General features: G+C 42.4%; 1 protein-coding gene across 2 annotated transcripts; it reads left to right on the top strand.

Moving 5' to 3' along the window:
• Positions 1 to 12,405: 12,405 nt before the first annotated feature.
• fabp4b (fatty acid binding protein 4b) lies at positions 12,406 to 13,310 on the top strand. 2 transcript variants are annotated; one of them, XM_061777708.1, is made up of 4 exons: positions 12,406 to 12,635; positions 12,731 to 12,906; positions 12,972 to 13,073; positions 13,181 to 13,310. In XM_061777708.1, exons 1-4 carry the CDS (start codon positions 12,563 to 12,565, stop codon positions 13,232 to 13,234), a joined length of 405 nt encoding a protein of 134 aa, XP_061633692.1. In that variant the 5' UTR covers positions 12,406 to 12,562; the 3' UTR covers positions 13,235 to 13,310. The 2 variants fall into 2 exon arrangements, with proteins under 2 accessions (XP_061633692.1, XP_061633693.1); XM_061777709.1 differs by having other exon boundaries at positions 12,407 to 12,635; positions 12,972 to 13,087.
• The last annotated feature ends 1,435 nt before the right edge of the window (positions 13,311 to 14,745 follow it).

The raw sequence follows: 14,745 nt of genomic DNA, 5'->3' as shown, positions 1-14,745 counted from the left end.
TTTAATTATTTTTGGGTTGCTCTTTAAAAAATACCACCACTTACCAGTGAGCTGCATCTAACGTCTTTGCTGCTATTCTTTTTTTAAATCACTATTGCATTGGTGTCAATTTGGAAATGACAATATTAAAAAAAAATAATAAAAAAAAAACTGTATTGCTCAAAGGTCAGCATTGTAGCACTATTGAACCGGAAGACTTCCCAGTTGTGTCCGATGTTCTAACCATTGCCCTTATCTTACAATGCTAGGTGGTTTCCAATGCAGTTGAGCAAATCTGGAGCTAGTTTCAAATGAGTAAAAACCCAATAATACTACAGGTTGGGGCAGAACGGACAGATGTTTCGTCACCATTCACCATTCATCAAGTGGTGTCCGTTTTCATTGATGCGTTTCTGATGCGTTGATGGAAGTTGGCTTCTATTCTCTCCAACATTGCTCACATGACAGATGTTGTTTTACCCACACTCAAATGATATTTCAATACGAACACATTGTTGTCAATAAAATTTGGTTGCAGCTACCATTTATTATTTCGTGAGTTTATCAAAAAACGACTGTCCAATGATGCAATCAAGGACAAAATACTGACTGAAACCGCGGGTGTCAACGTCAAGCCCAACAATTTCCTTCCTTCAAACACACGTCAACATCTGAATGGAAGCTGTACTGCAGCAGCAACATGTGGAGCATTTTTTCTTCCATTTCAACTTCCTGTATGGCCAGGTGTCCCAATACTTTTGTCAATCCAAACAAAAACTCAAAACCCCGACTCTCACCCTAAAACGTCAAGCCAGTAATGGGACAGGTTCAGCTCCATTAGTGTCTGCCCTCTCCTTGCCCTTAACCCAGTCGAAACCATCAACAGTCCCTTCACTGACTTTTCCAGATGGGGCATAAGTTGAGTATATTTGGCATGACTTCAGTATTGTTTTTGATGCTATTATAATACCAAAGCACTATCAGCTCCAATGGACATGCAGGGTCATGTGGTACCCATTATGCAGACACAAACCACTCTCCTCACACCTGACTGTCAAGGTCCTTCACATTAGTGCTGGCATTCCGTTGGCCCATTAAACATAATTAGGTTTTTCCCCTCAGAATCCTTGACATTTCACCTCACCGCATCCAAACATTTTCTCAATCTCCACTTGACTTATGTGATAATCTATTCTGTTTTTTTCCCCCTCAAGAAGCCAAGCGGCGCCTGTTGACCACGGGTGAACTCAGTTGGTAGAAACGTCTCCTCAAACCGAGCGAGGAAGCTAAGAGGTATAAGCGAGCATTTGTTTGAAACTGGCGTGTGCCCAGCTGCCTTCCTCCATCTCCCCTCAGGTTTCCCTTGGTGACCCTTTCTAGTGTGCAAAGAGTGCGGCCCGAGTGTGTGCCGGTGCGTCTGCGTGTGTTTATGTGTGTGCGGTCGTGAGTGTGCGAGTGTGTTTAGGAGGTGCTGTTTCCCACAGCCCTGATCTAATTCCGTGGTAACTCAATCTCCGTGTGAGCGCTTCCCGGCGAGTGTTCTCCCACCCGTCGACAGTCCCCCTCTCTCTGGCCGGCCGAGTGGCTGAGCGTGTCTGACAGAGGCCCGGCTGAGTCCCGCCGCCAACCCCCCAACCCCCCACCATTCGCCCACCCCCTCCTTGGCCTCCGTGCTACCCGCCCTCCCATCAGGATTGATTTACTATGTCAACCGTTGAGGCTGTCGGCAGCAGCAGCGCTCGCAGCCGTGCCTGCATCCTGTGTGCGTGTAATGCTGATATCTTATACCTGTCATTCAACAACTGCTAAAGTGTGTGCGTGTGTGTTGGTGGACTGACTCAATGAAGCTGCATGCACAAAAGGTGTGGTATTCTTATACAGATACTCTTGGGCTATGGCGCATTATGCAAGAAAAAGCAAATGCCACCCATGCTGGTTGTAAATAGCTCGTCCCACAAAGGGAAATGTCTCCCAGACAGCTTTCATACAACAATGTTATCCTATGAAGCACAGTTTCCTGGCTGCCCCCTCTAGTTCTAGCCAGCACCCAGGCTCTATATTGGGCAGGGAAAAGACCAGGCTTGAGACCCATTCCTACAGTGGGTCTCCCCCCCCCCTCACTTCTCATTCTTTACTTTCCTGCCTTTGTTGGCATCAGTTCTCATTGTGCTTTTTGGATAGGTAAGATGTGTTGACTTCCTCCTTTCTTTGTTTTGTTCTCAAAATCGTTTTTTTTCTTCATTTTTTCCCTCCTCTTAGGACAGCTTCTCATATTGTTAAAATGACACTGACATCTCAGCGTCAGGCGCCCATAACAAAGTTTTGAGTTACTCGCAAAACATAAACAATCAAACCATCCTCTCCTGATTTGGATGACCACTTGCACATTGGTTAGAATGTTTAAACAAAACAATGTTGATTACCGTAAGTAGGTGTTTGCACGCCACAGCTTTTGTCTACAAGAAAACAGGGCCCAGCTTAACCGTTTTGAAGAGTGGAAATGCAAACATTTGAAATCAGGTCTCCAAGTGGATGTTTTTGCAAAAGACGAAATTATTGTTTCCATATAAATGCTGCAAATGGTATGTGCGTCTGCGTTGCGCACGATAGTGGTTGGGCACAGGTTCAAATGTTATTACAAATGTAATGTCAATTCCCCAAAGGGATTTTTGACCCAATACAGTTTTGGAAAAAACAGCTTCAATGTAGCTGTCGACAACGGATATGCAAACATTTGAAAATTGATCTTAAAATGGAACTTGTGGGACACTGGCTGCGAAAAATGAGTATATGCGTGTTCGCTGTAAAGCGTGGGGGAGGACATTACAACCAAAACAAGAATGGTCGACAACAGCACTGTTTTAGTGTTTGTGCTTTTCAAGATAATGGTTGGTTAAAACTGTTTTTCGATTTTGAACATGTACATTTGTATCAATGAAATCTACGGCTTCCTTTTTTTGTTTTTCTTTTCTTTTGTGACCTAGATTGTGTTGATTTGTTTTGCATATGTTCTGGAAAAAAAAAAAAATCACGTTCCATATTGAGGATTTATTTATTTATTTATTTTTTTAACCAAGAGACATGGCGGCACGGTGACCGACTGGTTAGAGCGTCAGCCTCACAGTTCTGAGGACCCGGGTTCAATCCCCGGCCCCGCCTGTGTGGAGTTTGCATGTTCTACCCGTGCCTGCGTGGGTTTTCTCCGGGCACTCCGGTTTCCTCCCACATCCCAAAAACATGCATTAATTGGAGACTCTAAATTGGCCGTAAGTGTGAATGTGAGTGTGAGTGCGAATGGTTGTTTGTTCGTATGTGCCCTGCGATTGGCTGGGAACCAGTTCGGGGTGTACCCCGCCTCCTGCCCGATGATAGCTGGGATAGGCTCCAGCACGCCCGCGACCCTAGTGAGGAGAAGCGGTTCAGAAAATGGATGGATGGATGGATGGAACCAAGAGACATAACATCATGGTCACGTAGCTTTGCTAACATTTTGAAATGAGTAACAAAAAGTGCTAAATCAGTTAATAACCACTTAAGAAAATACACCACATATTTGAATATGTTTTTTCATATTAAACAAAAATAAAATTACACTGGAATCTTGAGGTTGGCACAAGACAACACATTCGTCACGAATCATTCTTGGAGCCGACTACAAATTTGTTAAATAAGGCCCTGGATAGGGAATATCTTGCTTCCCCAAATTTGTTGCCGTTAATCCTCCCTGGTTCATGATCCTCCATTTTGCTGCTATCCCCGTTTTCCATCTATGGTAATGGTGGTTTATATCTATTTATGTCCTTTTTACATTGTGATCACCCATCCCATTTTGGCAAGGAATAGAAAGTGTAGATATCCTAAAAACACCTGAGAAATCTACTTCGGTATTTGCACTTTGTACTACTGGACATCCCCTTCGGTATTATAACTGAATTATAACACATTCCGTTGTTTTTGTAGGTCCATGTGAACAGGGAAACATTGGGGCAACGTAACCATCTTAAATGTGAAACTTTTCATAAGCGTAAAGAAATGTTTTTTTTAATTCACTAGCTTTTTGTAACCGTTCCAGTCTTTTTTCACAATAGCGCACACTCCCTCAACGACCGTGCCCATGCCGTTTACAAGTATCCTCCCCATTAACTTAGCATGTCCACAAAGGAGAGATGGCAGATCACAAGGCTGCTTTCCAAATAGGCGCAACAGGAGACAGCACGTGATGTCCCCCCGCACAGAAAGCAGGACTGTGGAGCCGGCTACTTTTAAGGCCACACATTGTGTCGCCGCAGGAAAAACATTGTTTGCATATCAATGGAGTTGTGTGTGTGTGTGGAGAAGTGTGTGGGGGATGTTGGCGCCTTAATTGAAATGTATCTTCAGGTTTAAAGCAAGCGGGGCACTTTTGTGCTGTAAATGGTAACAGTCTATCCGATTAAAACTATTTATGACAATAATCAATAATATTTGGCATAGCAACAGAAAAGCATCAAACTATGGTGAGTTACAGACGTTGATATGAAAACATTTCTTCGCAAGCCGGCTCCCTTCCCAGTGGATGCTCAGTGCCAGCTGTCTGCATTGCAGTAAAGCACGGCTTTCCCAAGCTCCGATCCTGTGGGAAAATTTGTTGTGGCCAGTAATTGATTCCGCCCTGCCAGCCCCATTACTCTCTGCTGCAGTCAAACTGCCAGTGAGCTACAGCAAGCCCGTTAGCACAGCCTCCTTTTACTCCTCGCTCTGCAGCCCAATCGCCCAAACATCCCCACTTTTCACTCCTTTGTCATTTCGGTCTGCCTATGCCTGTTCTATTTACTCTTATTTCCATGCCTAACTTCACATGTTCTATTTCAGGCACATAGCCTTTGATGTACGTTGAGCGTCTGCAGATGATAAGTCATCTGTTCATTAGTCTTGCTCTTTAATCAACTCAACATTATTATTGTTATTATCCCAAAGGAGATTTGATTTATCGCAGGCCTTTAGACCTATCAAAGATAGAATGTACAGTGGTGCCTCTAAGGTCCAACGTGCCCGTGATCGAACACTTCAGGATAAGCGTCGAAAGTCACAAAAAAAATTCTGTCTGAACTGCCTCATGGCATGCATGACAACACACAAAATCTCAGTTCAGTGAGCAATCAAGACATGAACTCTACCTGTGTTTTGCTTTCTCTTTGTTTTTTTGTAGCTTTGTTGTAATACCTATTACAAAATACGCAGAAATAGAAGAAAAGGACTTGGGGTCGAACCGATTAGTCAACTTTTCAACTCTGTTTAATGGTTTGAAGTCGATTATTTGCTAATTACATGTTTTGGCACCTCCTCTTCCAATTGGCCAGTTCACAGAGGACTTTTGACTTGCCCGTCCGTCTTTTGCCCTCGCAGGACTACATCAATGAAATGTCCGGCGAACAAGGCGACGCAGTCTTCGTACATCTGCGCAGGTCTGGGAGCCAAAAAATAAGCTGGTTGTGGAAAAGCAAAAGAGATAGACTCGCTAGCTACAGCTATTCCAATCGCCGCGAGTCTTAAAATATTCATATCAGCGGGACCACAGGACTGGTGGCGAGGAACAAGGGCAGCAGCCCAAAGTGAAGCTCAATCTTTGTCGCAAGAACGTTGTGTCCAATCAGGCGCAGCCAACAGCTTCGTGATTACGAGTACTTCGTTTATATCACAACGAAACATGAGCCAACATCACGACATTTGCCCGTATACGGCCGTACTATGCTACAAGCGTGTACATATGTATTATAACAAAAATGAGACCGGTAGTACAGGTAGAATTGAAACAGAGAAATGCTTAATTTTTTTAAAGCCTTCCTACGATATCCTATCATACAACACGCTATGATATGGAACACAAGATGAGACCAGCTGGTTTTTCGAAGAGTAAACATGCATATGACTAGGACTACCACTCATTGCAGCAACTACACTTACCGTAATGGGGAGCGTTGTATTTTCAATCATTTGTTTTAAAGTTTGTACGTCGAAATATGTCTTTACGCGAAACTGGCCCGTGGCTCGAAAAAAGGTAAGGACAGCTCACTGAAGCACTGAAAAATATCAATGACAGAATCTATTCATTGACTTCGACCTTGACTTGCATCACATAATAGTGTACTACTACAGTACACAGATGGTAGTTACGTGAAATATGTGGACTCACATACAAAGCGGCAAGACACCAGCGTTACCATAAAACACTCGTACTTGTAAACTTAAGGTAGAGTGAGTTGACGTTTTTACATTTTACAAATGAAAATAGTTAACTTCTTTTTACAGTAGTGCAACTCAGGAATATTAAAACGTGAGATACGTGAGGCGCATGCGTGAGTCGATAGTAATCCTTAAAATACACTTTAGTCATTTGTCATTAAAGTTACGACTGAGAGTATAGGTTTAGGATTGGTGTGATTTAAATAAATTTTACTTCTTCCTACACCTTTTCGGAACAGCAGGACATGATGGCTCAGTATGGAATAACATTTACCGTTGACTGTTCTTTTATTTTTTTGTTTTTGTAGTGAATATTCTTTTGTCAAGCAATTATTTGTTTTTTTTGTTTTATTATCAACATTAGTTTACTTATTTTTACACTTGTATGGCTGTCCAATTTTTTTCTTCGTGTACATTTGATAAAGGTTTCACGATGGCAACCATTTGCCCCTTTTGACCAATTTTTATTATTCCCTGTGGGGAAAATCAGAAGTCGAAGTTGACCAGTGTCCTGTCCTTGTGACTTCTTCATCAGCCATTTAAGAGTTGGGCTCGCCAACCCAATTTGCTCGTCACTTTGACAACTTGTCTTATCTGGTCAGTGAGAGTGAACCAAAGCTAGCCACAAAATCACAAGTCGAACAAAGCTTTACGACAACAGTTGTCCACCACTTATGGCTTGTCTTTGTTAAAAATTAAACACGTTTGAACGTTACACTTGTTCCATTGATCCACGCTCACGGATGATTGGATTTGACAGGAAAGGTTAGACAGCGCTTGCCAGTACACTGAGGGGTGTCACAGACATGCACGATCGGCGTCATCAACTTGAGCACGCACTGATTACTCCACGAGGCAGCAATAGGGAAGCAACCCCCTCCCCCCTCCCCCACCCCACCATGCACCCCTCCTCTGAAAGTGAGTCATGAAATATTAAATGCAGTCATCTGCTGAGATGGCTGAGTTGCTTGTCACGGCCTAACACTTACCACATGTCTAAACAAAGGTAAGTGCCCCCGCTATCCAATTAATCTTCAATTAGGGGTTCTGCTCTGTGCCTTCGCATCTGTGTTTTCCAGTCTGAGCTCAGCAGGTGGGGGTGTGGGGGAAGCATGTGTCCGAGGATTATCATGCCCTGGGAAGATAAAGGATGCGTTCTGACGTTCACATGACAACTCGGATGATCGACACATTGCACAGCGACGTCTGAGCGCAGGCTATTAAAAGCTTTGTCAGTAAAAAAACAAAACAAAACATGACGCTGTATTAAATGGGCTAGCAGAAAATAAGGTTTCCATGTGATATGCTGAGACATTAAGAGGCCTGACTGATTTATCGGGGATTGTCATGACTCTGGTGGGCTTTATATAACTAGCAGCTGACCGCTGTACTTCCCCATGTACAGGTCATGAGGCCACCCTCTAAGCACTGCGGTTGTTGTTTTTCACATAAGAATTCCAGTCCACTGTTGGGGGATCTAAGAGAGCATAAAAAAGAATCAGAGCTGTACAGTATGTGCGTCCCCTTAGAACCCCCCACCTTCCATCCACCCCGCCCACTGCAATCTGCGCCCGGTGGCATTGCGCCTTGGGCTGGGGTCTCTGTGCCTCTCACTTTATTAACAGAACAAGAAGTTTCTCTGTGAAAAGCAGTGAAAATCCCCCCACTCAAACCTCCCCCTCCAGCCCCCCCCCCAACTTCACTCCACTGCTGCACCGCCGTCGGTGTGCCGCGAACCAGGAGCCGGAGGCGAGGGGAGCGTGGAAGGATAAAGGGATGAAGGAGGAGATCAAAGCTGGATGCATGAAAAACCTCAAAGCACACTAGTAAAAGAGGCACCACTCTGACCTCTTGTCACTCACACACACACACACACACAGCGCCCACGCTGGCCTCTGGTTCTCCTCTCATGTTGTGGTCACACAAAGTCAAAAGCAGGGAGGGAACACCACTCAGGTCGTGTGAGCCTCTCAGCAGATGGCTTCGACCCGCTTGGTCGACTTAAAAGGCTGCCCTCTGTTGGTGGAATTCTGGCTCTTCCCTTTCATGTCAACACTATACTGTACTATATTTACTGCACTTTCTGTGACTCTTATTACATCTTTAAATGTTCTCCCTCACATTAACCTTTGTATCTATCGTGTGACTTGTTTACGCATGAACATGAAGAGCTTAGGACATAAAACAATTCGGTGAAATAAGTCTCAAATACAAAAATCATCGATTAAGCCATACGTTTTGGATTTTCAGTCAATGTTTTCTCCAACAAAACATCTGTGGTGTGGTTATGAAGCTCAGAATTGTGTTTAATATTGAAGTCAGTTAGAAAGTGTTGTATAAATAAAACAGCGGTAAAACTACAGTACCAAACACATTGTATAAGAACCATTGTGAATTCATCCATTTTCTTCTGCATATCCAAAGCCGGGTTATGGGGGCAGCCCAAGCCACAATATTAGGCACAATCAGCCCAAGCCACAATATTACGCACAATCAAACACGATGCAATAAAAGGGCTGTGTCAGAAATTCTACCTTTACAAAGACACTAAAAGGAATTATTGTGGCGTACTGCTCATCAGATTTGTACTGTACTGTATATGAGCGGTGCTAAATATTATTAACACCTGTGTATTTGTATGATGCAATACAGTTCTACATTACTGAATGGTAACTCGAACCACAATAAAAACAAATCTTGATACGTGAATGAAACATGTTGAGCGATGGCGTTTGTGTCAAGTAAGAACTCGTTGCCCTTTGACGAGGATACAAATAAAGAAGGGTGGGGATTCGAGAATGTATTTCACTTTTAACTGGAACAGTCCACTTGCATTGGGGCCTCATGGTTCAGTGACCAGCTAGATCCAGGAGATGGCTCTGCACCCACAGGCGTGGTATGTAAGCTTATTCCTTGCGCGTCATGATTTTTCACCTAATAATATTGAAGATTGTTTAGCCTTGGTGGATGTCTGCGCTAAACTGAGTGCAACTGAGGCAAACATTGGAAAGAATAACAGACGCTTGCAAAAGTATTTGTTTCTTTAGTTTTAATATTTACTGTATAGGTATGCGTTTGAGTAATTTGTATTCTTTTATTCTATGAACTGGTGACGAGATTACTCCTCAAACGCCATATAAAAATATTTTCAATTAGAGCATTTATTTGGAGGAAATGACAGCAGGTCAAATAACAAAAAAAGGTGCAGTGCACTTTCAGATCACAAATAATGCAAATAAAACAATAGTCATATTCTTTAAACAACACAATATTATGTTTTCAATTAGGGAGGGTTGAGAAATCAATATTTCATTAAATAATCATGATTTACAATCACAGCTTTCATGCACCTTGGATTGTTGTTGTATGCTACAGAAGGAAACAAGTTTTCTACTTTGTACTTGTTTTACAAGTCATTCTCAAAGAGAAATTTATTTAGCCTAATAGGATATTTGCCTGTCTTTTTTTAAAAAAAACCTTACTATCACAAAATCAATATAAATGCTTGTTAATTTTTATTTGTTTATATCTGGCTATATTGTCAGTCATCCACGTCACGGTAATCTGCAAAATTTGAATCGAGGCAACTGGAATCTTTTTGTTTGTTGAATTTGTCGTGTTTTTTCCTGGTTCCCGAAAATGTTCAAAAATGACTTCTGCAATTCAGCTAACAATTTGCTGTGTTCCCATCTACTTGCAGCGCCCACAAACCATCACAGGTGGACGGCATACATGTCGATATGTTGATTTATGCGATATAACGTTTTCCGGAGCTGTATTCGTGGAAGCCACACCATCAAAGTTCCAACGTCAACATGATCGGCTGCATGACCACACTTCTACCCTGCCGGCATGTAAAAGAAGCAGTTTATGTCTACAAGAAGCCGAGCCCAACTTTTCAATTCCCCTTTGGCCTGAAGGATCTTCTCTCCATTATTCATGAGTCCTCAGGTTGGACCCTGGGAACAAGCTGAGCGAGGCCCTGTGTCAATACGAAACACTGGCCGCCACAATGGGCTCGGCCCGCAACTACGATGTTGACAGACACCAACACAAAGGAGCTGAAAGGGGTCCCCCTCCGTTCTCACACACACTAAAGAATGAGTCAGTGTGCTGCCGCTCAGAGCACTGTTTGTACAGTATATACAGCTTTTGTCCATGGCCTCTGTTCAGCCATCAATGGGGCTTGAAGTGTTGATGAAAACCAGGAGGAAAGGACTTCTCTGCGGGTGCCAGACAGCGTTCACGTTCATTCGACGGCATCTGTATGTATGCAGATGAAGGCCTGCATGCACATTCCATCATACATAACAGCCCGGCCCAGCCCGGCCTCAATGATATGACGTAATTAGTGGTTGTCAATCTTGCGTGCTTTAGGACCAATAAATACAATACTGTACACAATGGACTGATCGCCAGTCAATTGCAGGGCTCATATAGACAAATGACCATTTATACTCATATTCACGACTCTGGACAATGTTTTTGGAAAGTAGGAGGAGTACCTGAAGTAAACCCTAGCAAGCATGGAACATGCAAACTGTCGAGAATCGAACTCTAGAGCTGAGAACTGTGAGCCAAACAAGCTGACCGTGTCGCCCTTGACTGACCCATCTCTCTTCAACCGTGGAGACTCGAACTGCGACAAGTTTTAAAAATGTTTAAAATGCAGGGTTTGAACTGCTCAAATAGTTGACATGATTTGCACTAAACATCTCAAGCAGACTGTGATTAGCTGGCGACCTAGGGTGTCTCGCACAAAGTCAGCTGCGAAAGGCTCCAGCCCATCTGTGACCCAAGTGAGGGTAAGAGGAACAGAAAATGGATGGATGACTCAAGCTGACTTTTATCCTCTATTTCAGACTTACCAAAGCAGCATAGATAAATTAAAGGCGGCTATTTTTTCTGCACATAACACAAAATCGTTGGTCGCAAGAGAACTCAATAAGATGCAACTACATAGACTGTAACTCACTGCGCACTTCATTTGGTACACCTGCAAATTATAACTGCGATTCAATACAAGACCTTGCATTAAATATTCTGCATTTACCAATGTAATAATGATATAAATCAATGTAAAATGACCGTGTTTAATTGATGCTGTCAGATGTATGATTGAAGAATGTTTTAGTGCAGGCTGCAGTAGTGTCAAACTGCATCATGTTAATGCTTTTACTAAAACGTTGTTACCTTATACAAGATAACAAAAACATTTAACTACCTCGCCAGCATGATAATTATATAAAGGTATAATTTTTCATGTAGCTCTTTCATTGGGTGTCGCTGTGACAGCTATCAGGGAATGGCACATGCTTTTCTCACGCCATCAAGTGGTAAGATCTAGTACTTACAGAAAGACGTGATAAAACAACTTGTTAAATTCATTGTAATTTCATTGCTAATTTAAATAAAATACTTGAACTTTGTAAGTGTAATTTCAAACGCAGAAATATGTTAATTGAACCTAAAATGTAATGATACAACGATTGATGAAAATGCATGCAGTGATTTTAGGCCAAAATGAAATGAGCATTATAAATTGGTTAGGGTGGCACGGTGGAATAGCACATCCACCTCAAAATTCGTAGTGTTTGAGGGATTCAAATTTGGGCTCTGGCCTTGCTGTGTGGAGTTTGCATGTTCTCTCCATGCTTGCGTTCTATCTTGTATCTGGTTTCCCAACATTCCAAAAACATGTATGTCACTTGCATTGAAGACTACATTGTCCTTAGGTATGAATGTAAATGGTTGCTTGTCTATGTGTTATTTAATTTTTGTATTTACATACAGCTCTAAAGACTCAAAATGTCCCCTAAATTAGCATATCTAAATGTGACAACTACACTCACTTTGACAATGCTTCCTAACTTTGTCAGTGAATGTGTGGATGGGGGAGGACCACCGGATTAAGACGCTACCATGGCAAGCCCAATTTTCAGACCGGAACCCCACTGAAAACGTCTGGAGCGTGACCAAGAGAAAGATGGATGGTCAGACGCCATCAAACAAAGCAGGTAGTAGGAGAGGGATAAAGTCACACAGCAGCAAATGTAAAAGATGGGTGGGGTGCGGGTGCATGCCAAGACTTGAAATAACTTGAAAAAGGAAAACACTTCACCCCATTCTGACCGACACACCAGAATTTCATTTGAAGACACGCCCTTTAATCCCATTGTCCCCATAGCAACGGCACCACCTGCTCCTGATTGGGCTGCTCTGCAGCAAGCACACGCTCCACCGGGCTTCAAATTTAACATTTCCTCAGTGTGTCACTCTTGTCCTCTCATCTGCGTCCTGCACCCGAAGGGAGCCTTGTATTTTGCGTTTCGGAACCAAAAAGTCAACTTTAAACTCCGCCATGGTTGAGCAGTTTGTTGGAACCTGGAAGCTGACAGCTAGCGAGAACTTTGATGAATACATGAAGGCTATCGGTAAGGATAAATTTCACTAGTTCACTTTGGTGTAGTTAGATGATGAGTTTCCCGTAAAGCGGTGGTAAATAAATCCAATTTTGTTTGGTACGGAGGTGTGGGCTTCGCCACCCGGCAGGTGGGCAACATGGCTAAGCCCAATCTTGTGATCAGCGTGGATGATGCTGGCCTCATCTCAATGAGGTCAGAGAGCACTTTCAAGACCAAAGAAATCAAGTTCAAGCTGAATGAGGAATTTGATGAGACGACAGCAGACGACCGACAGACCAAGGTGCGTTTTCAATAAAAGCACTGACAAGTCATTTTGCATGTAATGAAAGCTAATGCTGTCTGCAGACCCTCATCACGTTTGAGAGTGGCAAACTTGTGCAGAAGCAGATGTGGGATGGCAAGTCTACAACACTGGAACGAGAGATTCAAGATGGAAAACTAACAGCTGTATGTTGCTAAAGGTTTTCAGAAAATTATCACTAGATCAAGATGTTTTTAAAAAAAAAAAAAAAAAAAAAAAGAAATCCTTAACCATGTAAATCCTGTTTCTGCAGAAATGCACCATGGGTGATGTTGTTGCCCTGAGGATTTATGAGAAGGGGGCTTAAGTCCTGCCTTTCATCAATGAATAAACTACAAAGGACATTTGCATAAAATAATTACAATAAAATCTATAAAACTGTGTGACAGATGTTGTTTCTAAACAAACTTGAATTACTTTGTTGGAATAAGGGGTGATTTGTTTTCTATTTAAATATGTTGGAAGAAATTATTGTGCACTTCAGTCTGTTTAGTGCCACAGTCATGAACCAATGATTCAATAATTGCTGGTGTGAAAAATATCCATACAAATAAAAATCACATGCGGCCCAGTTGAGTTAGCAAATAAGACTGAGCATGTGAGCATTCTTGAAGAATTAGGTTTAAAGGCTTATTTTGTGCTTAGAAATTGAGGGTTGACCATCTGAACAGGATACTACAGCTGCTTGCCAGTTTAGGACTTCAGACTTTGTATAAGAGGATTTTTTTTTTTTTTGTGTCATGCACTAAGTCACCTCGGGTCATTCTGAAGTCTGTCTGATTAAACTGCTGGGATTTGTTTTCTTGACAATGGTCTTTTGTACAAGCAAGGATACATGTCCTAATATCAGCGTCGACTCTTGTGACAGGGTGGTGGTGGGGCCAAATTCCTCATTGGGGTCAATGCAGTGGCCCCTGACTTGCTAGGCCTCTTGTCTTGGATGCACAGAGTGGAAGTAAAGCAAGTGCACTTGTCCTAATTAAGCCTCTTTGGGGCAGTGTGCTCCTGGTGTGTCAGACTCCATCGACTTGTTGACTGGCGAACATAATACCCTCTTTTAATACGGGTTTTGTGGGAAAAAAAAAATTCTTGGTTAACATCCCAAGACTGATCTTAATTTGAACATTGTTCTCCAAGGAGGCGTGAGACAATTGAGTTAATCCAGGGGTGGGCAAAGTGTGACTCCGATCTTTAATCCGGTCCACTGAGCATTTACATTATCAAGAGCCCTACATGTTTTATGTTAATTTGGCAGTTTTTCCTAAAACTGGTTTAAAAGTATTCAAAACACTGATGATGCACTTTATCAAACATTATAATCTGCCTGTGTGCACAACCAAAACTACGGGTGCATTTGGAAATGTACTCCGGCGCTGCTCCGCGACACTCTAGAACGTTCGGAAACGCAGAACGTTGGAATGTGCGGAGCACGCGTACTGTCAAGAGTATAGTTAGGGCGTCAGATTGAATTTCCGAATGCACCCTAAGATAGCTAAAGGCTGTTGACATGATGGTTTGAACTGGAACATGCTAGAATATTCACTTCTTTATTGCTGCAGTCTTTGGACAAACATAATATATATACATATGTGATATGCAGTGCCTGACGTTAACTATTTTGTTCACCAGGCACTGTGGTTACTGGTTTCCCAGAGTTACTAGCCACTCAGCATTTTAACAAGCCACAATTTTATATTGTAAGCCTTTGTGTTTACCTCACCTAAATAAATTCAACTTTTTTTCTGATCGAAATACATTTATTTGGGTGTTAATGTCAAGCCCCGATAATATCATATACAGTTCGTAACCACAAATGAA

This window comes from Phyllopteryx taeniolatus, chromosome 6 (assembly GCF_024500385.1).
Source record: "Phyllopteryx taeniolatus isolate TA_2022b chromosome 6, UOR_Ptae_1.2, whole genome shotgun sequence".
Classification (NCBI taxonomy): Eukaryota; Metazoa; Chordata; class Actinopteri; order Syngnathiformes; family Syngnathidae; genus Phyllopteryx; species Phyllopteryx taeniolatus.
This window is presented reverse-complemented; position numbering and strand designations above follow the sequence as displayed.

What these genes read in the sequence shown, in the direction of transcription:
- fabp4b (XM_061777708.1), top strand. Translation starts at nt 12,563, where the DNA reads ATGGTTGAGCAGTTTGTTGGAACCTGGAAGCTGACAGCTAGCGAGAAC. An exon ending in CAGACGACCGACAGACCAAG is followed by an intron (nt 12,907 to 12,971) that starts GTGCGTTTTCAA and finishes TGCTGTCTGCAG; the next exon opens with ACCCTCATCACGTTTGAGAG. An exon ending in AAGATGGAAAACTAACAGCT is followed by an intron (nt 13,074 to 13,180) that starts GTATGTTGCTAA and finishes CTGTTTCTGCAG; the next exon opens with AAATGCACCATGGGTGATGT.